At 45.3% G+C, this 25,017-nt stretch overlaps 1 protein-coding gene across 1 annotated transcript in view; it reads left to right on the top strand.

The window, feature by feature from the left end:
* Window positions 1-25,017, top strand: part of gli2a (GLI family zinc finger 2a) — a 102,908-nt gene that overhangs the window by 54,553 nt on the left and 23,338 nt on the right. The window contains exons 3-5 of the mRNA XM_031797387.1: window positions 1,889-1,994; window positions 12,337-12,542; window positions 20,251-20,448. Coding sequence (XP_031653247.1) covers window positions 1,889-1,994; window positions 12,337-12,542; window positions 20,251-20,448 — 510 coding nt within the window. The remainder of the gene's footprint in view (window positions 1-1,888; window positions 1,995-12,336; window positions 12,543-20,250; window positions 20,449-25,017) is intronic.

Here is a 25,017-nt window from a genome sequence, read left to right as displayed (position 1 = left end):
GTTCCCAAAGAAAAACATTCAAAACATTCCTGTTTGGCCTCCAGGCAGACAGAGTCGAGTTACAGTGGCATGTTTTCTCAGCCATGGCTTCAGGAGCCTCCATGAGTCTTTGTGCAGTAATGAAGCTAAGTACATATCAAACAGGAGGCTGCCAAGGAAGGTGCCATCATGCTCAGAGAAGAAAGTTGAAGAAAGTTTCCTGTCTTGTCTTCAAACACCACTGCTCAGAGGCAAAGCTCTGCGGTGGGCTTAGCCTCAGTCCTTATAGCTTTAGTCATTTTCCTCTCAGGTGAGACATGAGGCCACAACAATCTCTGTCATTTGCCTCAGTTTGTGCTCTGTTTGTGGGCTAAGCTTTGTAGTGTGGTGCCTGTCCATCAAAGTGACAGGGGGCTCTGCTGGGCTTTAGTGATGACCCAGGAATGCTGACTCTTGCAGGTAGAACTTCCCCTTGAAATCACACACACACAACCTCATTGCCTGCTTCCACATCCCCCTATCTCCTTCATCACCCTATCCCACACATGAGATAATGATCTGTGCCACCTAACCTCTGACCCCTGACCCCTATGGTCTCTGCTCCCCAGGTCATCTCTGACTCACTGGAGCGCGTGATGCTGCACAAAGAATCTTAATACAGAGATCCCAGAGACCAACCAGCCAACCCAAGAGAGCTGGCTGCTGCCTCTTTCTCCTTCTTCTCTTTCTCCTCACTGCAATGCACACACACTAGCCTGGATTCAGTTATTACAACATATGTTTTCACTTACTCCCATTTGTGGAGTAGAATCAGGGCAATTGTTGGGGTGGCATGTGCTGCTGAATATCCACGCTTTGATTTTATTCAGCATACATTTAAAAGGGGAGGATGTTAAAGGAGGAGAAACTGAACTGGTTACAACGTAGACAGTGTTCATAAAGACAGCTAGAGATGGAGCTAAAGAGGGTGTAAATAGGCTCAGACTCAGATGTATTCATCACACTAATTAAGGAATGTCTGTTGTTTTTAACAAGACGTCCCATGAGCTATGCACCTTTTTTATGGCAGGAAATTGTTGATTTGTGCATTTTTCTAGTCTTTCACACAAACACACTCATCGTGAAATAACTGTGTGTTTCATCCCTTTTACACATAGAGCGCTATTAAGGGACACAGTACCCGGGGCGAACGATCCAGACCAAACGGATTGTAATTTAAGGTTTCTATTATTGGAACTGTAAAAAGGTAGTTACACACCATGCTGTGGAGGTATGGAGCAGGAGTACATAGTCCTTAGCTAGCTCGCTTGGTGAAATGCTGCTTCTCTTTTTCGACTCATTCCAGCTCAGGACAGCAAGTAAGTGCTCTCTCTCCTCTTATATGAACCACTACTAGTGTGTAGGGTAATAATGGTTTAGCTGCTGCTTGTAGCTGCTGCCTGTAAGGTGAGCATCTACAGTATAGCAGGGAGGTTTTCATCTCAATCCTATTGTTCCGTGTTTATGTCCAGACTGAAGCACTCCTTCACATGGGCACCTCTATACACACACACACACACACACACACACGCACGTGCACACACACACATACATACACACAGACACCAAGTTCAAAGGGCTGGATCGCAGCAGGTCTTTCTCATCTCTCATGTTTGAGATGTAGGATTCCTCAGGACCACTCTTTATTTAGTCATTCTTCTTCATGTGTGATAGTGTCAATATTTGACACAACTTGATCAGCCAGCCCTCTGAAGTGGTTATGTTTGCTGCATTATAGCGTTTAGGTTTTTACCCTTTAAAATATTTCACTGGAAAGTCTTTATTGAGGTGGATTTCTTCTCTCCCTGCTTGCCCTGTCTCCTCCCTCTCTCGCTCTCTCTCCCTCTCTCCCTCCTCTTTCTTCATACAGGTCCTCACCATCTCTTCCCCACGTTTCACACACCGATCCCAATCGATATGCGTCACCACGAGGGGAGGTACCATTACGAGCCACATCCCCTCCACACCATGCATGGGTAAGTAAGACTAATGTACTCAGTAATTCATGAAGCGATGGTTTCAATTTAAGTTCAGATTTGCACCAGGAGGGCAGAATGAAAGTGATTATGGCCAAGGCATCTTGCTCAGTGGTGCCCAAAATTCTTATAGTCCCGTACCCCTTCATACATTCAACTTCCAGCTGCGTACCCCCTCTAGTACCAGGGTCAGCACACTCTCAAAATATATATTTTTTGCCATCATTGTAAGCCTGCCACACACACACACACTATACGATACATTTATTAAACATAAGAATGAGTGTGAGTTTTTGTCACAACCCGGCTTGTGGGAAGTGACAAAGAGCTCTTATAGGACCAGGGCACAAATAATAATATAATAATTATCAATAACTTTGTTCTTTATTTAACCATCTTACATATAAAACCTTTTGTTCATTGAAAATTGTGCCTAACTCACCACAGGTTAATGAGAAGGGTGTGCTTGAAAGGATGCACATAACTCTGCAATGTTGGGTTGTATTGGAGAGAGTCTGTCTTAAATAATTTTCCACACACAGTCTGTGCCTGTATTTAGTTTTCATGCTAGTGAGGGCCGAGAATCCACTCTCACATAGGTACGTGGTTGTAAAGGGCATCAGTCTCTTAACAGTGTGATTTGCCAAGGCAGGATACTCTGAGCTCAGCCCAATCCAGAAATCAGGAAGTGGCTTCTGATTCATTTCAATTTTCACGGAACCATTGTTGCAATTTCGATGAGGCTCTCTTATTCAGATACCGGTAAGTGGACTGGAGGCAGGGCATGAACGGATAACGAATCTAGTTGTTTGCGTCATCCATTCCGGGAAAGTACATGCATAATTGCGCATCCAACTCACTCAGGTGCTTCGCTATATCACATTTAACATTGTCCGTAAGCTTGAGTTCATTTGCACCCAAAAAATCATACAATGATGGGAAGACGTGTGTGTTGTCCTTGTTAATACAGACAGAGAAGAGCTCCAACTTCTTAATCATAACCTCAATTTTGTCCTGCACATTGAATATAGTTGCGGAGAGTCCCTGTAATCCTAGATTCAGAAGATTCAGGCGAGGAAAAACATCACCCAGATAGGCCAGTCGTGTGAGAAATTCGTCATCATGCAAGCGGTCAGACAAGTGAAAATTATGGTCAGTAAAGAAAACTTTAAGCTCGTCTCTCAATTTAAAAAAAGTGTCAATACTTTGCACCTTGATAACCAGCAAACTTCTGTATGTTGTAAAAGCGTTACATGGTCGCTGCCAATATCATTGCATAGTGCAGAAAATACATGAGAGTTCAGGGGCCTTGCTTTAATAAAGTTAACCATTTTCACTGAAGTTTCCAAAACGTCTTTCAAGCTGTCAGGCATTCCCTTGGCAGCAAGAGCCTCTCGGTGGATGTTGCAGTGTACCCAAGTGGCGTCGGGAGCAACTGCTTGCACGTGCGTTACCACTCCACTATGTCATGGCTTTTGCGCCATCAGTACAGATACCAACATGAGCAGCAGCTAAATGCACTGTTTGAAAATGTGAAGAAAAAAATGTATTTGGCGTACCCCCGATGGTATTGCATACCCCAGTTTGGGAATAACTGATCTAGCTGAATTGTTGGGCACTGGCTTCTGTTTAAGTTTGTTAAACCTTATCTTTAATTAAATGAAAATGTACTTGAATGTTTTCTGGAGTGTGTCCTGTTCTTTACAAGAATGTGAATGAGCAGGTCAGTCAGTCATCACCCTGTAGTGATTTACCCTCGGTGGTCCCGCCATCTCTCCCTCCTTTCATCCGAGTCAGAGAGAGAGAAACCTTTCCAAACGGAGAGAGAGAAAGCCAGGTCCATATTAAAGACAGATGATACGTAGAGAGAGAAAGCCAGGTCCATATTAAAGACAGATGATACTGAGAGAGAGAAAGGAGAAAATAAAGAACCAGTCGGTTTAGCACCAATACAACAGAATGTTAACATTTCCGTTCGTATCTCCCTTCCTTTCGTTTCATGGTGTGGGACTTGGAAAGCTCTGTAGCCTGCTGGCATGGTGCGCTGAAACGCTAGGGATCATTGCCAGAGAGACATCCTCTTCACATTAGAGATCCACAGAGAGGGATTTGTCAGGCAGACAGACAGACTGAGGCAGGCAGGCATGCAAGCTATCAAGAAAGAAAGACAGACAGAACTTTCGCCAAATTGGGTTTATTTTTGTCATTCAGGCTCCACCCAAACTGACACATTTCTATCCAGTCCACACCTTTTAATTTGTTGTCCGTCCCAGAAAAAGTTTGGTCTGCTTAACATTGCCAGCTCTCCTCTCCTTTCTCCGCTTATCTTAAAAAACACAAAGAGGTGGATGAAACAAATCAATAGGTTTGTGGGACTTCTATTTGCATTCCCAGATCTGATGGTGATGGTGATACATACATTGTTCCTGCAGTGGAAAAGCTATTCATCACTAGACAAACCAGGGAGGAGGACGAGTGGAGTTGAAAACAGAGTCCTTACTCCCACTGCCATGATTAATGTGATTTGATCTTGACAGTGCTCCCCTAATTCATCAATGCCCTGATCTAGCTGTCTGTTCCTCCGCCTGTGCCAAAATCACCCTAATTACATGTACCTTGCTCTGCAAATTAAGTAGCGGTGTCATATGTCGGTGGTGTATGTCGCTTTGTTACCCGCACGGCAGTATGTCAGGGGTTCTGCTTCCTGTCTACCTGAACAAGACAGTTCCGCACTGAGACCCTTCATCACTGTTTGCTTGGAAAATAATGAGGGCATGGGTCATTTTTGTCAGAGCTGTCATATTTACAGCTATCGGACTATTCCTACTCTGGTAGAAGGGATGGATGCTGCCTTCATGCCTGTCTGGCAGCGCCTCAGAACAGAGCTAGCTATGGGACAGTTCCTTCTCTGTTTATAACTAGTTTCCATATACACTGAGTGGACAAAACATTAGGAGCACCTTCCTAATATTGAGTTGCAACCCCATTTGCCCTCAGAACAGCCTCACTTCATTGGGGCATGGACTCCACAAGATGTCAAGCGTTCCACATGGATGCTGGCCCATGTTGACTCCAAAGCCGCCCACAGTTGTGTCAAGTTGGCTGGGTGTCCTTTGGGTGGTGGACCATTCTTGATACACACAGGAAACTGTTTAGCGTGAAATGTGCCTGGCACCTACTACCATACCCCTTTCAAAGGCACTTAAATATTTTGTCTTGCCCATTCACCCTCTGAATGGCACACATACACAAACCATGTCTCAAGGACTAAAAATCTTTCTTCAACCTGTCTCCTAGCCTTCATCTACACTGATTGAAGAGGATTTAACAAATTACATCAATAAGGCATCATCGTTTTCACCTGGATTCACCTAGTCAGTCTATATCATGGAAAGAACAGGAGGAACAAGAGCCAGAACCAGTTCCTAGGGAGGGATGCTGCATCAGTCAGTACCCGGCTAGATAGGCCTCTTGGTTACTCATGGATATGGCTAGATGCACCAAAGACAAGAGTAAAATGCCTGGAGCATTTCGCTGGTCTGGACTAGGGGAATTTGGCAAAGTTCTTTGGAGAAAGATTGGGACATTTTGGGAAAGATGCATTCATCCCTCAACAGTACATTGCTTGCTTGCTCTGAGACAGTGTAACAGTACAGAGCTTTGCTTTGAGACAGTGCTTATAATGTGCGGTGTAGGCCTAAAGTGGATTGTGGGAATGGGCATCCTCTGTGTGAACCCACAAGTCAGTGAAGAGGGAAGCCAGCCTCTTCTCTCTGCCAACATGTTGGAGGGGGTAATTAGTATCCAAAATCCAGCCTTCCGTTCCCAGAACATAAATGGCAACACAACGAGAGGAAGCAGAAAACAGATCCCCACTCATTCCAGATCAGCAGGACCGCTCTTTATTCTTTTGGGGAGTTGGATCCAAATTGCAGCATTGAACTGAACTGAATTCTGAAGGTTTTGTGAGGTGGAGCTGGAGAGCTGCGGCCTGCACCACCCCTGTACGCAAACACATGCGGTCCAGCTTTCCAGGCAATCATTCTAGGCTTGGAATGTGTTGATTAAATGGACTTTCCAGATCAGCTATTTGTTTTTTTGTAGTTTAAAGTACAGTTCCCGAGCGTGCGTTAGAAGGGAAGACGATCTTGAGCATGCTGAGTGGTTAGCATTGGAAGATTGGGTTGATCCCGAGCATGTTGATAGGGTGTCAGTCCATTGACACTCAGTTTTTTAGGATGTTGGTTCTAGCCTTCACTCAGTACTAATGGGAGGATTTAAAGGTTCCTGTGAATTATTGTGAGGAATGCATTCATGAAAGGACAGAAGCAGCTATCAATCAAATGGTTTGAAAATGTCAAGATTTATCTGGCAAATTTAGATCATTTGGTTTGAAGAACTGCAGAAGTCACCAAGTTGAATCAGAATAAAAGATAAGTGTGTCTTTCCATACTAGCTACTGTCCCCACTAGGTTTCTAGGTCATCCTCATTCCTTTGTCTGCTGTACACAGAGTTCACTTGTTAAAGAATAGTATACCATCGAAGTTTGAGTCCAAATCCTCAGCATCCTGATGAAGAGTCCCAAAAACAACTAGGAGCTCACTGCAGCCCCATCCCCAGCCCCTGTGGGGTAACACAGCTTGCATCCCAAATGGCACCCGATCCCCTTTATAGTGCACTACTTTTGACCAGATCCCTATGGGCCCTTGTCAAAAGTAGTGCACTATATAGGGAATAGGGTGCCATTTGACACACAGACACAGTGATTTATCTCAATGGGAGTGGCTGCCCAGAAGTACAGACGAGAGTGTGTCACGTCGTAATTCATCTGCTGAGCCAGTAGGGAAAAACATGCCAGAGAGGCAAATACTAACTTGTTGGCGGTTCCAGACAGCCAGGCAAAGAAAGTAGAGAGAGAGAGAGATCCACCGAAACAGGATGCCTGAATTCACATAACATTCAGTGTTGGGGAGGAGAGGTAAAGGCTGCTATCTGTCTGTCTGTTGGTCCAGAGAAAGGCTTCCTTAACGCCTTGTTCCACCACCCTGGAGTTGCCGTAAAGACTAAGGCTACTTAAAAAGAGGTGTTGAATACAGTAGGTCCAGGTGGCCCTAACCAGCCTATGTCCATTTACTGCCCTGCCCCACACCAAAAGGACCGCACAGAAACATCCCCCTCCCCTATCCTCTGTACTCCACATGCATACACACAGTTATGCACTTACTCATATGTTTTTGAAGCTCAAACAAGCAATCCCTTGTCCAAATGCACTTTTTCTCACACTAGGAATCCAACAATGGGATAGCAGAGAGTAGCTACATAAGCTGGTAATCATACAGTGAAGCAAACAACAATTACCTCAAGTAGAAATGTACTGTAGGTTGTGTGGCTTGTATTCACCCTCCACTTTCTACTCCTCCTACAATATACAGTGCATTCGGAAAGTATTCAGACCCCTTCACCTTTTCCCCATTTTCTTATGTTACAGCCTTATTTTGAAATGGATGAAATAACAAAAATGTACTCCTCAATCTATGCACAATACCCCATAATGACAAAGCAATAACTGTTTTAAATTATTTTTATTTTAGCAAATGTATTAAAAATAAAAACATACCTTATTTACATAAGTACTCAGACCCTTTATGTACTTTACTTTACATAAGTACTTTACCCTTTATATGAGACTTAAAATTGAGCTCAGGTGCGTCCTGTTTCCATTGATCATTCTTCAGATGTTTCTACAACTTGATTGGAGTCCACCTGTGGTAAATCCAATTGATTAGACATTATTTGGAAAGGCACATACCTGTCTATATAAGGTCCCACAATTGACAGTGCACGTCAGAGCAAAAACCAAGCCACGAGGTCGAAAGAATTGTCCGTAGAGCTCAGTGACAGGATTGTGTCGAGACACAGATCTGGGGAAGGGTACCAAAACATTTCTGCAGCATTGAAGGTCCCAAGAACACAGTGGCCATTCTTAAATTGAATAAGTTTGGAATCAAGACTCTCCCTAGAGCTGGCCACACTGAGCAATCGGGGGGGAAGGCCCTCGATCAGGGAGGTGAGATGGAAGAACCTTCCTGCAGCATTCCACAAATCAGACATTTATTATAGAGTGGTCAGACGGAAGCCACTCCTAAGTAAAATGCACATGACAGCCCACTTGGAGTTTGCTAAAAGGTACCATGAGAAACAAGATTCTCTGGTCTGATGATACCTAGATTGAACTCTTTAGCCAGAATACCAAGCGTCATGTCTGGAGGAAACTAGGCACTGCTCATCCCTTGGCCAATACCTTCCCTGACAGAGCTTGAGAGGATCTGCAGAGAAGAATGGGAGAAACTCCCCAAATACAGGTGTGCCAAGCTTGTAGCATCATACCCAAGAAGACTCGAGGCTATAATCGCTGCCAAAGATGCTTCAACAAAGTACTGAGTAAAGTGTCTGAATACTTTTGTAAATGTGATATTTCAGTAGTTTTTTTATACATTTGTAACATTCCTAATAACCTGTTTTGCTTTGTCATTATGTGGTATTGTGTGTAGATTGATGAGGGGGGAAAACTATTGAATACATTTTAGAATAAGGCTGTAACATGGAAAAAGTGATTCTGAATGCCTTCTAAATGCACTGTACATAGCTACAGACAAAGATAAAGAGACAACTGTCTGTCTTCCACTCTCCCAATGACTTCATAATATAAATAATAATAATAAAATACATTTAAAATGCCATTTAGCAGATGCTTTTATCCAAAGCGACTTAAAACCAATTTATGCTTGATCTGAAAATGTGGTCGGAGGATCCGTATGGAGGGGGAGACACAATTGAGAAGCCTCCGGAGGCATGCAGAGGCCAAATCAAGCCCCGTGCCAAAATCGAGCTCCGTACTGCATCACCGTGCACCTCCCAAATTTTGTAACAATGTGGAGGGCTTTGTATAGCTGGTTGACAGTAGGTGGGGCCGGGAGGTCCTGTAATAAACACAAACTCACTTTCTCGAAAACTTCCTTCGTAACAGCTCTGCAGAGCTACAGGAAGCGCATGAAGTATGAATGCCCTGAATTCTGCAGAGGCCGTATCGCAGTAAATGCTGGATGGCCACTGCAGACATCAGATTGACCATGCAGGGCCTTTCACAGTCATGCTTTCATACATCTTATGTATGGGTGGTTCCGGAAATCAAACCCTCTATCCTGGCGTTGCAAGCGCCATGCCCTGCTAACTGAGCTACAAAGGACCACTTCAGTTTCATCAGTTTAGTCTGGTAGCCACCCATGGCGCTATGTATGATGGAATTCTCTTTAAATGACAGGTTCTGATGTAGAGACAGCCTGCTCTCACAGGCTTGTTTGTTCAGGATTGTTGCACTACATGCTCTGTCTGTGACTAAGACCTGTCTGTGGAGAAACAGTTCAAGTAACATCTTGTCAGAAAGAGGGCAGATTGACAAGACTTCAATAATAGTAGCTGTCAGAGTGGTCTCCTATTTGTTGTCTCCTGACAGGCCAAGGTAGTACATTTCACCTCATTATCAAAGACTCAAACACGCACGTGTGTGATTAATGGTGTTTGTTAACATGTTCTGTGTCATACTGTGACAGACAAATAAGGTTTTGATGATGTTTATGTGTGAAAACTGCAATGTGTTACTACGGTATTTTGAAGCTCAAAGAACCCCATCGAGAAAGGCATTCAGAAACGCTTCACCATTGAAACAAAGTAATTCAAGGGATTTAAGAAATGTATATGTGTCAATTGTATGTCATTTCTCCATTTGAGCTCTGATCAAATAACTAATTTAAGTCTGGGAGGTAGGGCACGACCAATTCATTTTGCACCAGTCAGTTTAGTTGTTGTTCATTTTTGCACTTCAAGCTTGTTTAGATTCCATCTAGGAGGGGGCTCCCATAAGGGAGAGCATTCACAGCCTCCACAAACTAGCCAATTTCAATTTCACAGTTTCAATTAAGTATATTGACTTATATTCCAAATACTTGAAAGGAGTCCAATACCACTGTATGTATACACACAACATTGGCCTCTTATCTGGCTTTAAATGTTTATTAAGAAATGGCACATTTGAAAATGTTCACTTGTGTACTCTGTGTTGATTCTCTGTGGCTGAGGTCGGGACCACAGGCGAGTCAGTCAACGTCCAAAATTGTACCATATTCCCTATTTAGTGCAATACATTTGACCAGGGTCCATAGGGCTTTGGTCAAAAGTAGTGCACTATATAAGGAATAGGGTGCCATTTGGGATCGCAGCCTCAGCCCGCTCTAAAGGCTCTTTGGGGTCGTCACACCTCAGATCCCACCGGTGCCTCCAAATGACACTCCCCCCACAGCGCAGCGATAACCGGGAACACTGTGGCTAAACATGAAGGACGGTGACCAACCAGCACGGTCCGTAGTAAATTACTCAGACAGATAAGAGCACTCTGGTGCCAGTTTTACGAAACCTGGAGCATCAGTGAAGCTGAACGCTAATCTGTGAAACTTGCACAGGCCTCTAGACCTGTGACGGGTGGAAGCTCCAAGGGGAGGGAATCAGCTTGTGTTTTTGTGTATGGACCGTCTGTTTCTTCTCAGCTCCCCCAGAACAGAGACCTCTTTATGGTCCGTCCATTGGAGGGGTTGACGGCAGAAAGTTGGCCATCAGACAAGGCTGGTTGTCTGTAGGCGTTTACTGGAAACGGAGGGAGCAGCAAGAGCTGGGTTGGGTGCAGGTTGGCTCCCATACAGAGAGGGGTATAAATGAGAGACTGAGGTGAACCCAGGCCTTGCCAAGAACGCTAACATCTCAGACCCACCTTTCAGACCCACAACCAGCCTCTGCCAGCTTCTCATCCCTATGGATTTCAGTGGGAGATCAGTATAACCAAATCCACAGATTTTACGGGAAGAAGCCATATCAGTATTTCAACTATTTTCTTTACCTCATGTACTCCTGGCACATATCAGCATTTACTACGGAAATGTGTGTTGTAAGTCTAAGGTCCAAGTAGTATCTAATATGAATTCTTATCATTATAACTAATGGATGTTAAAACATCTTTGTGTATACTAACTTATATCGGCTTCAAATACTTTTTTCTTCAAAGCAAGAGCATTTGAGTTGTTTTTGTGTGTTGCCTGCCTGCCCTGCAACTCATCAGTTGAGCAGACTGAAGTCTGGTACGCTGAGCCCCCAACCCCACCGTCCCCACTTTCTCCCATCCTCCCCCACCTCCTCATCCCACTCTCCCGAATCCACCCCCATGTCCCGCTCCACTTCATCAACCCTCTCCTCCCCCCTCCCCAATGGACAGCATACTGTGACTCATTACAGTGGTAACTTGGAGACTAATGAAGTGTGAGGTCGTGGTACTGGCCTGCTTTCTTTAAAAACGCCTCTGGACACATCTACTCCTTGGTTAAGAGAAGCAGCCTGTAGTATAGGAGAAGCCTGTAGGCCTGTATAGCAGCAGACAGAGAGTGGAGAGGTGAGGATGTGGTACTGGCCTGCTTTCTTTAAAACCTGAAATCTCTTCTCTTCACCTCTTTCCAGGTGCTGTACTGCCTGGCTCACCACACACAGAGGTTTCAATTAGACCCAACAACCATATTAACACAAGGAGTAGCATGCCCCTTCAAAGAACAAGCTTTGCCAAAAACAGTTAAAAGAACTGTGCCAGCGGCCAGCAGACAGCCGGCACGGTATTCAGTGTTCTATTCTGGCTTCAGGGAGTAGCTATCAAGAGTTACAGCAGCCTCCTGGCTGTGTTTCTACAAGCAGACCTGCTAGTTACCTGCCAACAGATGACACATTTATATCCCACTGACTGTGACCTGTGGGCTATATTATCAATGACTCAACTTTAGTCAGGGTATCTTGTTCTATTAATCTGGTAGCTTGAAAGTGGCCAACTAGACGCCTCAGTTCTTTACAGTTACATCCGGATGGATGTGCTGACTCGTAACAGGGCTAAGTACTAATATGAGAGACACCTTGGCTGTGCCCACCCAAACAGACACCCAAACAGTAGGCTTTTTCATAGGAGTGTAGTCTGAGACACTCAGTCTCAACTTGTTCAATGCTTCAGGCAGGAGCGGTTCACTAGGACAGATCAGGAACGCTAGTAGTGGATCTGGATTGACATGTACATGTTTTCAGGGACCGACCTGAATGGCAGACATACAGCACATGTAAACCACTAACATGTTCAATTCACTAAAATCCTATTGTACAAAACACTGATTTGCATTAGTCTTTTAAGGTATTCATGCTTGTGCATGGTTGTCTCTTTCGCTCTATTTCTGTTACTAACTCATTTTCCCTCTCTCTTTCCAGACATCATGGCCTAGCAGGCAGCCCGGTCATCTCAGACGGCATCTCTCTGATCCGTCTGTCCCCCCACGCAGCAGGGACGGGGGATTCCCCCTTCAGCCCCCCTCACTCCTACGTCCACCCCCAGATGGAGCACTACCTCCGCTCCATGCACAGCAGCCCCACCCTCTCCATGATCTCTGCTGCCCGCGGACTCAGCCCTGCAGAAGGTGAGACACACACATATAAACTACTGGCAGTTATAGGGGAGCTTACTGTAACAGAGCATTAAAAGAAATACAAAATATTAAAAAGTGCATCATATTTTCTACGCCCATATCTGTCAGATTGTACATGATATACACTGCTCAAAAAAATAAAGGGAACACTTAAACAACACAATGTAACTCCAAGTCAATCACACTTCTGTGAAATCAAACTGTCCACTTAGGAAGCAACCCTGATTGACAATAAATTTCACATGCTGTTGTGCAAATGGAATAGACAACAGGTGGAAATTATAGGCAATTAGCAAGACACCCCCAATAAAGGAGTGCTTCTGCAGGTGGTGACCACAGACCACTTCTCAGTTCCTATGATTCCTGGCTGATGTTTTGGTCACTTTTGAATGCTGGCGGTGCTTTCACTCTAGTGGTAGCATGAGACGGAGTCTACAACCCACACAAGTGGCTCAGGTAGTGCAGCTCATCCAGGATGGCACATCAATGCGAGCTGTGGCAAGAAGGTTTGCTGTGTCTGTCAGCGTAGTGTCCAGAGCATGGAGGCGCTACCAGGAGACAGGCCAGTACATCAGGAGACGCGGAGGAGGCCGTAGGAGGGCAACAACCCAGCAGCAGGACCGCTACCTCTGCCTTTGTGCAAGGAGGAGCAGGAGGAGCACTGCCAGAGCCCTGCAAAATGACCTCCAGCAGGCCACAAATGTGCATGTGTCTGCTCAAACGGTCAGAAACAGACTCCATGAGGGTGGTATGAGGGCCCGACATCCACAGGTGGGGATTGTGCTTACAGCCTAACACCGTGCAGGACGTTTGGCATTTGCCAGAGGACACCAAGATTGGCAAATTCGCCACTGGCGCCCTGTGCTCTTCACAGATGAAAGCAGGTTCACACTGAGCACATGTGACAGACGTGACAAATCAAATCAAAATCAAATCAAATCAAATTTATTTATATAGCCCTTCGTACATCAGCTGATATCTCAAAGTGCTGTACCGAAACCCAGCCTAAAACCCCAAACAGCAAGCAATGCAGGTGTAGAAGCACGGAGACAGAGTCTGGAGACGCTGTGGAGAACGTTCTGCTGCCTGCAACATCCTCCAGCATGACCAGTTTGGCGGTGGGTCAGTCATGGTGTGGGGTGGCATTTCTTTGGGGGGCCGCACAGCCCTCCATGTGCTTGCCAGAGGTAGCCTGACTGCCATTAGGTACCGAGATGAGATCCTCAGACCCCTTGTGAGACCATATGCTGGTGCGGTTGGCCCTGGGCTCCTCCTAATGCAAGACAATGCTAGACCTCATGTGGCTGGAGTGTGTCAGCAGTTCCTGCAAGAGGAAGGCATTGATGCTATGGACTGGCCCGCCCATTCCCCAGACCTGAATCCAATTGAGCACATCTGGGTCTCGCTCTATCCACCAACGCCACGTTGCACCACAGACAGTCCAGGAGTTGGCGGATGCTTTAGTCCAGGTCTGGGAGGAGATCCCTCAGGAGACCATCCGCCACCTCATCAGGAGCATGCCCAGGCGTTGTAGGGAGGTCATACAGGCACGTGGAGGCCACACACACTACTGAGCCTCATTTTGACTTGTTTTAAGGACATTACATCAAAGTTGGATCAGCCTGTAGTGTGGTTTTCCACTTTAATTTTGAGTGTGACTCCAAATCCAGACCTCCCTCAATTTGATTTCCATTGATAATTTTTGTGTGATTTTGTTGTCAGCACATTCAACTATGTAAAGAAAAAAGTATTTTAATAAGAATATTTCATTCATTCAGATCTAGGATGTGTTATTTTAGTGTTCCCTTTATTTTTTTGAGCAGTGTATATACAAATCCCAAAAATAAGACAGAAATATAGTTAGAAACTTGTTGTGTAAGGGTGTGTGTTGATAGATTTACAGACATTCGGTTCAGTTTTAAGGAGGTGAGATGAGAGGATTAGGCTGTGTTTAAGGGAAATAACACTTAATGGATAGTTATCACTATAAACACAGAGAGAGAATATCTGGAACACATCTCCCAGAACAAACCTGGGTATATGTGTTATGTTGTTTACACACCAGATTACCCACCATACTGTGACAATTTGTCTAACACCTAATACACTCTGCTACATTAAAACGTTTTTCCTTTCATCCTCTCATGTAATGGGATGTGTATGGTTTATACAATGGGTGGGTCTTATCCAGGACGCTCATTGGTTAAAACCGCATTCCAACCGGTGTTTATTCCACAAGTTACCACCCGCTAAAGCTATGACGTTGAAATGCCTATTTACTCTGTTCCATCTCACTACACAATCCACTAGCCAGACAATTTATGAACTTGATCTCCACTGTAAAAAGCATCTAGACATGATCTCCCATTTCTTTTAGACTAGCAATTGGTTTTCAATAGCGGTAAAACTTGCTATCTTACCCTTTGATATTTGCAATATTGTTTCAGTATTGAAATTCAATCTCCAACTGTCCCATAGTAATGAATGTGTTGGGAGTCAGAATGAGACAGACAGACAGACAGGCAGCTTTTCTCAGCCAGTCGAAATCATGAATCAGCATCATTTTAGTGGATATTTACAAAGAAATGTCCATTTAAAAACCGGTTAAAACAAAACGAAGTAAAAACAGGTCAAACTAAATGAAGTGCAGCTAGTTTGCAGTATTTCCAGCTTCAGTTTGAAGTGATTGTGTTAGCTGTGTTGTTGGCTAGTTCCTCTGAACAACAATGTCCTGACGACAGAGCACATTATCTATTCCAGGTGTAATAGTGTATCATTAGCTCATTATCATTGATGTATCCAAATAAATATCACTAGAAAACAGCTTAAACAAACGCAAACGCAGCTACTTTGTTGTTAGTCTGGCTGTGCTGTTTGACGTGACTGTAAAATATTCGTAGTTGGCTAGCTAGCAAGCAAAAGATAAGAACGTTGCCAGCCAGTATAGCAATAGAGCATTTAGAACAAAGTCAGGGATGCGTCCACAGATGCGCAGAACAAGAAGACTCAACGACTGGGTCACGTCACCGGCAACCAAACCAATAGAATGAACGACCAGCCGGCTTGGGTAGCAACCCTAGATTTGTGTCAGGACTATATTTTGTGGAAGGATGAAATAATATGAATAGATTTAAATAAAGTTTTTAATGAAAATACATACAGTTGAAGTCAGTTAGGACATCTATTTTGTGCATGACACAAGTAATTTTTCCAACAATTGTTTGCAGACGGATTATTTCACTTATAATTCACTGTATCACAATTCCAGTGGGTCAGAAGTTTACATACACTAATTTGACTGTGCCTTTAAACAGCTTGGAAAATTCCAGAAAATGATGTCATGGCTTTAGAAGCTTCTGATAGGCTAATTGACATCATTTGAGTCAATTGGAGGTGTACCTGTGGAGGTATTTCAAGGTCTACCTTCAAACTCAATGCCTCTTTGCTTGCCATCATGGGAAAATCAAAAGAGATCATCTAAGACCTCAGAAGAAAAATGGTAGTCCTCCACAAGTCTGGTTCATCCTTGGGAGCAATTTACAAACACCTGAAGGTACCACGCTCATCTGACCACGCAGCCATGGAAGGAGACGTGTTCTGTCTCCTAGTGATGAACGTACTTTGGTGTGAAAAGTGCAAATCAATCTCAGAACAACAGCAAAGGACCTTGTGAATATGCTGGAGGAAACAGGTACAACAGTATCTATATCCACAGTAAAACGAGTCCTATATCAACATAACCTGAAAGATCGCTCAGCAAGGAAGAAGCCACTGCTCCAAAACCAACTTAAAAAAGCAAGACTACAGTTTGCAACACCATATGGGGACAAAGATCGTACTTTTTAGAGAAATATCCTCTGGTCTGATGAAACAAAAATATAACTGTTTGGCCATAATGACAATTGTTATGTTTGGAGGAAAAAGGGGGAGGCTTGCAAGCCGAAGAATACCATCCCAACCGTGAAGCACGGGGGTGGCAGCATCATGTTGTGGGGGTGCTTTGCTGCAGGAGGGACTAGTGCACTTCACAAAATAGATGGCATCATGATGGAGGAAAATTATGTGAATATATTGAAGCAACATCTCAAGACATCAGTCAGGAAGATAAAGCTTGATCACAAATGGGTCTTCTAAATGGACAATGACCCCAAGCATACTTCCAAAGTTGTGGCAAAATGGTTTAAGGGCAACAAGTCAAGGTATTGGAGTGGCCATCACAAAGCCCTGACCTGAATCCTATAGAAAATTTGTGGGCAGAACTGAAAAAGAGTGTGCGAGCAAGGAGGCCTACAAACCTGACTCAGTTACACCAGCTCTGTCAGGAGGAATGGGCTAAAATTCACCCAACTTATTGTGGGAAGCTTGTGGAAGGCTACCCAAAACATTTGACCCAAGTTTAACAATTTAAAGGCAATGCTATCAAATACTAACTGAGTGTGATGAAAGAAACAAAAGCTTCAATAAATCATTCTCTCTACTATTATTCTGACATTTCACATTCTTCAAATAAAGTGGTGATCCTAACTGACCTAAGACAGGGCATTTTTACTCAGATTAAATGTCAGGAATTGTGAAAAACTGAGTTTAAATGTATTTGGCTAAGGTGTATGTAAACTTCCAACTTAAACTGTAAATCATTATATGTTGGTTACCCGTTGTATAAAAGTCACTTAAGTGTGTGTGTGTGTGTGTGTGTTTGCATGCGTGAGCGTGCATGAATGTGTGAGTGCTTACGTGAGTGTAAGAGAGCTAGAGAGAGAAAGAAAGAGTATGTGTACACATGCTAGAATGTGTGTATACGTTTCTGAACAAATGTTTGGGTATCGGAAACCATGGAAATTAGCAAAGACTAACAAAGCATTTTTCCCTCCCCAATATGGAGCTCATATGATGACAGGCCTGTCCTCACGACCCTGTTACAACAACAGGTTGAAGGGAGTAGAGAGAGCTGCCTGAGAGGCGACAAAGGCTGAGAGATAGAGCTGTCTTAGAGGCCCAATGATAAATCACTGAGTGTACTCCCCTGTTGACTTTAATGGCTTTGTGGCTTTTAGGAGAAGCAATGCGGAAGAGATTCTGTCACTGATAAAGTGGCAGCAGTGGCAAAGAAGTATGTCATAAAATGGAGGGCATTAAGCTTGAGTGAACATAAATAAAGTTGTGTAAGCTTGGAGCCAATCTGAGAATACTGTAGATAATTCTAGAGATAGAATACCTGTAAAGTAGTTGTAGACAACTTGTTTTGAGTGTAGTTTTAGTAACCTAATTCCTGGACACTACTGTTAATTGTCCCAGAGATTATTCTTTTTCCTATGTTGTTGTGGAGTTCAGTCCAAAATCAGTCCATTTTATCAGCATATCAACTTGGTTATATCAAGAAAGGGACAGATCTTCCAATTATAGGAAACATCCACACCCTTTATCGTCAGTGTTGTCAATGTCTACTATATGTCTGATACAGCAGTGTCGGGTCACTCCAAACCATGTAAATGAGATAGAGCCTCCTTGCTCTGCGTTCTGTCTGTTGAATTCCCTGGCTTTTTGAGCTGGTTTCACCGGGACGACTACTGGTTTTATCCTCTACCCTCCACTACCATGCTCTAGTCCTTGTGTCTGACCTATCCACTACTCTCCACCATCCTCATTCGGTCTGTCCAGTCCACTACCCTCCACCATCCTCAGTCTGTCTGTCCAGTCCACTACCCTCCACCATCCTCAGTCTGTCTGTCCAGTCCACTACCCTCCACCATCCTCACTCTGTCTGTCCAGTCCACTACTCTCCACCATCCTCATTCGGTCTGTCCAGTCCACTACCCTCCACCATCCTCAGTCTGTCTGTCCAGTCCACTACCCTCCACCATCCTCAGTCTGTCTGTCCAGTCCACACAAAGCAGCTACTGGAAGTGGTTATGTGATCCGGGCAGGCGAGGAGAAACTAAAGCTTCTCTGTGGGCCTCCTAGCCAGCACAAACAGACGCCTGTTATTTTTTTACCACAGCCAGCCCTAATTAGTCCTGATAGGACCGTTTTGGTGTGGCCCATGGTTTAGGCACTGCAGAGGAAGGAGGCTCAAACCTCCACCCCTCCTTCCCCCCCTCTCTCTTCTCCCCAGTTTATCTAGCTAACAGTAGTCAGGGGTGGTTGGAGTAAAACATATATAACTTAAAATGACTAAAACCAAATGGAAACTGTGTAGAAATGATAATAGACCTACATTCAAACAGTTTCTTGACTGTGTCCATCTTGCTAATAATCACCCAAATGAAAGCTAGACATTCAGGGAGCATAGGAAATTGTAAAAACTATGGTTAGAGGACAATTTTTTGCACATTTTTAGGGCGAGGAAATATAGCACATTTTCAATGCAGCCCTCCGGACCTCTTTGATGACTGAATGCGGACCCCCAGGGTAAAATTGGTTTGACACCCCTACATTAGGCCCTTTAAGGGAGTTCAAACCTCCACCTTTCCATCCCTACTTTCTTCCGCTCCTCCTTTCTCTATCTGTGGAGACGTTAGCCTCTGATATATCCACAGGGGCAAACGGAGAGCAGGAAACTAGGGGAGGAGGCCACAGTTATGGATATAGGCCTCAGTGGCTCGCTGCAAAAGGAAAGAAAACAAATCTACATCTCCCTCTTACAGCTTGTGACACTTTTAAATGTGGGTTTACAGGGTGCAGGTGTTAACACGTTCTACATCAATATTTCCGTAATGCTCAAGGGTTTCCCTTCTCTACCACTATGGGTGGGTGTGTGTGTGTGTGTGTGTGTGTGTGTGTGTGTGTGTGTGTGTGTGTGTGTGTGTGTGTGTGTGTGCGCGCGTGCACACACGTGCGGGTAATCTGTCTCAATGAATTTATGTGCGAGACAGGAGAAGAGCAGGAATGTTCTATTCCCTCCTTCTTTCTTCGTTTACTCCCCGGGGTCATTCACACACCTCAGCAAACCTCAAAGACTTCACCTATCTTTTATCAAAAACCCTTTGCCCTCCAGGCATCTTCTGTAGCATAGATCTTCAAACCTGTGAAGCAACGCACCATGTCTGTTCCCCTCTGTCTCTCCGTCTGTCAAATCTACTACTCACTGTTTTGGTCTGTGTCTCTCTGCGTCCTCTCATTTCTCTCATTTCACCCCCCCCCCCCTCGTCTCTCTCTCCCGTCTGTTCCTGTGTCAGTCTTCCCTGTCCCCATGTCAGTTGTTCATTAGTTGACCTGTGACACATCTCTCACATCTCACCCCTCTCTCCATCTCTGTCCGACAGTGACCCATGAGCACCTGAAGGAGCATGGTCTGTTCAGCCTGCCCCCTGTCCCCATGTCAGTTGTTCATTAGTTGACCTGTGACACATCTCTCACATCTCACCCCTCTCTCCATCTCTGCCCGACAGTGACCCATGAGCACCTGAAGGAGCATGGTCTGTTCGTCCTCTCATTTCTCTCATTTCACCCCCCCCCCGTCTCTCTCTCCCGTCTGTTCCTGTGTCAGTCTTCCCTGTCCCCATGTCAGTTGTTCATTAGTTGACCTGTGACACATCTCTCACATCTCACCCCTCTCTCCATCTCTGTCCGACAGTGACCCATGAGCACCTGAAGGAGCATGGTCTGTTCAGCCTGCCCCCTGTCCCCATGTCAGTTGTTCATTGGTTGACCTGTGACACATCTCTCACATCTCACCCCTCTCTCCATCTCTGTCCGACAGTGACCCATGAGCACCTGAAGGAGCATGGTCTGTTCAGCCTGCCCCCTCCACCTCCAGGTGCCAACCCTACAGATTACTACCACCTCATGGCCAGTGGCAGGAGCACTTACGGAGACCTCATCATGCAGACCGGGGCGGCCGCAGCAGCAGCAGCAGCCGCAGCAGCACACCTGCCCGACTACATCAGCCCTGTGGATGGTGAGTGACCCTGAAATCCTGAAACACACCTTCCTGGGTTGTACCCCAAATGACATCCGATTCCCTAGATCAGGGGTTGGCAACCCTGGTCCTTGAGTGCAACAGCCACTGCACTGCAGGATTCTTTCCCAACCAGACACCACACCTGATTCTACCAATCACTCAACTGAATTGGCTAAATTCATCACCTGGTCTAAAGCAAAACATGAAGTGCCTCTACAGGGTTTCCTATCCCTGAACTACATTTGACCTGACACAGCCCAGGTCACACTGACTATCATATGTGGGACTCTCCCACCTCACTGAGTGTACCAAGCATTAGGAACAACTTTGTAATATTGAGTTGCACCCCCCTCCCCCTCAGAACAGCCTCAATTTGTCAGGGCATGGACTCTACAAGGTGTCGAAAGAGTTCCACAGGTATGCTGGCCCATGTTGACTCCATTGCTTTCCACAGTTGTGTCAAGTTGACTGGATGCCCTTTGGGTGGTGGACCATTCTTGATACACACGGGAAACTGTTGAGCGTGAAAAACACAGCAGTGTTGCAGTTCTTGACACAAACTGGTGCGCCTGGCACCTACTACCATACCCAGTTTAAAGGCACTTAAATCTGAATGGCACACATAAACAATCCATGTCTCTATTGTCTCAAGACTTAAAAATCCTTCTCTAACCTGTTTTTGTCCCCTTCATCTACACTGATTGAAGTGGATTTACCTGGTCAATAAGGGATCACAGCTTTTACCTGGTCAGTTTATGTCATGGAAATGTGTTCTTAATGTTTTGTATACTCAGTGTACATTGTGAAGTACCCATATGCCACACTACTAAATACGAAGAGCCTCATCACCCTTTGTGCTTACCTCCAGGTATGTGGTGCTGTGCTTTTCATAGATGTCCTTTCTTCTTCTTGTGGCTTTCTGTGTGTAAGACTTCCCCACATCAAAGCAAGAGGAGCATTCCTTGACTTATAAAAACCCTCAGTCGTAGCAGGGGGTGTCTATAAACACAAAAAAGCCCATGACAGAAAGGCCCACCACTGTTCTCCCAACACAGGCCTCTAATTTACACAGCTAGTCACATAGTGTTTCAGGTGTGTTACTCTGTTATGAGTAACATCCTACAAATCAACAGTGGTAACCTTAAAAGGGCAACCATGTTGAGAGGGAGAGGAAAAGAGAGAGAGGGAGAGGAAAAGAGAGAGAGGGAGAGGAAAAGAGAGAGAGGGAGAGGAAGAAAGAGGAGAGAATGAGATGGAGAGAGAGAGAATGAGTGTGTGAGAGATGAGACAGAGATGAGAGACAAATAGAGAAAGAGAGAGAGAGAGAGGTTTGGCAGTGGATGGACTATATTTCAGGCAGCAGCAGATGCCAGGGCTTCTGAATCTGTCTCTTCTCTGTTTCTCAGTCAGTGTTATGGCAGGTATACTGTAAATCTGTGGTCCCTGCTCTGCTTGTGCAATCTAACGGCAGGGATAGAGGATAGTGGCAGGCAGGGGAGATTTAGTGACAGTGTGACAGAAGAGACGTGGTGAACAACTCTGCTTTTCACAGGAGAGGTCAGACATATGGTCGGGGACCATAGCCTTGCAGACAGTCCCAGGCCTAAGAACAGAGTGACAAGTAAAGGCCTAATAATGCTGCTAGGACCTGGAGATTATATCAACTCAGGAACCTTCCAGTTATCTGTATGAATGGGCAATACAGTGCTACAGAGTGGAAAGTTAAACTAAACTGTCCATGAAAGTAAGCCTTTCGATGCCTTTCGACCGTCAAACGCATACATTCTCTGCCTGCCTGGCACAGACTCCGGGTTAGGTATCCATATCACTTTTATCCGGTCTCAAACCACCCAAGGGAAAAGAGCGAGAACGAGCCATCTACCATCTAACGGTGTTTGCACCTCTTGTCACGCTCTCCGTCCACCCTGCGTGACGCTAAAGCACCAATCCTCATGTGCATGCTAGGAAAACCTTACCGCCATGATCCCTGCCAACGCAGGATCCACCTCGAAATGAACCGTTTAAATTACCCCTCAATCACTAAATCAAACATGAAGAGAGGGAGGAGGAGGAGGGGAGGGCATGCAGATTTGGGCATAGAGGTTGTTGTCTTCCTCCTTCACTACTCCGTCCCTCCATTCCTCTATCCATCCTCCCACTTCTCTCTCCCGGCGTGACCGCCACTGCTGCTGGCTTCCCACAGTTGTTTGGGGAGGCTGTTTGCTCAAACACCCACAGACACCGACTCACACAGCACAGAACTGGGCCTTCTCCTCGCCTCGCCGCACCCCCCTCACCTCCACACCTCCCCCTGGCAGGTTTATTTGGTGTTCTCTACTTCTCAAACCTGGCTGGGTTTGATGTGGTCAGCGTCCTGGGCACTCTCTGGCTTGAAGCTCTCCGTCAGTGCGGTTAGCGAGGCTAGCAGCTCCACAGACACACACAGGCTCTGTATTGACCTAGCCAGCCAGCTAATGGCTCAGAGTCTCAGCATACGGCCTGGCTGAATAAAGAACCTCATTTAATGGCAGAGAGGGTGATACATATGCATCGAGACCGCTACGTTTGTTTTGGAAGCCTAGCTCTGATAAAAGAAAAGAAATTCATATGCATATTTAAAAATCAATTTATGCTCTAATAAATTAATTTGACCTACCACAAGAGCTGAGTCCTCAGTGAACCCAAAGTTATAATATGGCTGGTTATTTTCCCTTCCCAATGATTCCTATTAGTACTACAAACATGTGAGAGTGGGCTTAAAAAATTGTGCTGGTTAATAAAAGGGAGTAATGTGTTCATGGAAAATTCTGCAGACTAGCCCTAGTGCCGGGTGTACTTAAAAGTTTTTTAAGACAGTCAGGTGTTCTCGTAGTTCCATAGGGCTAAATGTATGGATTTACTGTAAGTTTTACCACTTGCCATTAAGCAGAGCTATAACCTAGGTCTTTTCTCAAGAACATAGCTAAATGACACTAAACATGGCACCCTGATGCTGTTCAGTTTCCCAGAGCTAGCTGCTCAGGACAGACCATGTATCCCTGTCCCCATGCATGGTACTGTATACAGTACGTTGACAATTGTATACTGTAATACAATTAATGAAACAGTCAATAATCTGATCATTAATCTGACTGTGTGCAAACCCATTCTCAGTTTTGGATCTTTTTGTTGAGGCCTTATGCTCCGCAGAGAGTGAAGGGGAGTAGATAGCTAAGTAGTAATGCTTTCTCTAAGAACACATTATGGGCCCTGGTCAAAATTACTGCACTATACAGTATAGGGAATAGAGTGCCATTTGGGACGCACCCGAGTAGCTCTCTGCTCCTCTCCTCCGCCCACTGTGTGACTGATTGAGGCATGGGTGCCATGTAGGCTACATGCAGTCTGCTCCGACAGGCCTACAAAACAAACACCGACAGATCCTCCTGCCGTCCGTCAGTTGGTTGGTTAGCGTGGGCCGTGCTGAAATGTCAAGTGTGCCTTCGTGCCAGTGGCGTGCTCTGACGCGCTCATCCACTAAAACAACATAGACCAATTTCCCCCGCGAATAGCAGACACAAATGATTCCACCAGACCAGGCAGAGGCCAGTTGGGCCTTGTTCCCTAAAGCCCTTAGTAAATCTATTGCGTGTGGCGTGTGATGTTATGAGTGGTCTCACCCAGAGATCTCAGATAGATCGATGGATAGATGGAACAAATCGGTCTGGAAAATAATCTGTACAGCCCTCCTCTGAATTTGTTTTATACCGATGTGGCCCTTAAGACAAAATGATTAGCCACCCCTGCTCTAGCTGGATCAGCATTTTCACCCTTTTCAGTGTAAACTTAAATACTGTAAATCCTACAGATTACACTTCATCATGTCTTAATAGTAAGCTCACTGAGGAACGCGCCAAACAAGGCTGAACAAGGGGGGAGGGTTGTAGAGCACTAACAGCATAGGACCCTGCTGCCGGGAAAAGAAACTCAAAGGTCCCATGACAATAGCTGCTGCCAAAGTAAATGTCTGCCATGCAGTCAGAGGAAAAAGAGATCTTAGTGTTTGGGGAGGAGGAGGGAGGAAGGGACGGAGAATGAGGGGGGTCTTGTCCAGTCCCTGCGGACTACATACACAAACACTTACTGTATGAACACACATGAGCCCCCGGCAGAAGTGTGCACATACACAAAAACACACAGCTGGCTTTAGCAGGACACTGGGGGCTCATAGGGGAATCATCGCAGTGAGCTCCCTCTAATAAAATGTGCAGTGATGGTATTAGCGAGATTTACCAGGAAAAATAAACATTCCTCCCCACTCGGAGGAGAGCAGAGGGGATCGGGGGTGGCTGGAGTTGGCTGGGGCTCTTGGCTGGCTGGTACCCAGGCTGCGGTGTTGTTTAGGGGGGAGATTGGGCCTCACGCTGGGCCTCTCTCCCTCGCCTCGGAGGACCAACGCCTGACCCCTCATGCTTTACCTCAGTCTGGGGTCATCTGAAAGAGAGAGAGCTAGAGCAGTGTAGGTAGTGGATCCACTGTACAGCAACCCTACTAGAGAGAGAGACCGAGTGAAAGAGAGACCAGAGA

This window comes from Oncorhynchus kisutch, linkage group LG2, assembly GCF_002021735.2.
Source record: "Oncorhynchus kisutch isolate 150728-3 linkage group LG2, Okis_V2, whole genome shotgun sequence".
Classification (NCBI taxonomy): Eukaryota; Metazoa; Chordata; class Actinopteri; order Salmoniformes; family Salmonidae; genus Oncorhynchus; species Oncorhynchus kisutch.
The sequence above is the reverse complement of the archived record's forward strand: the minus strand, read 5'-3'. Positions and strand labels throughout refer to the sequence as shown.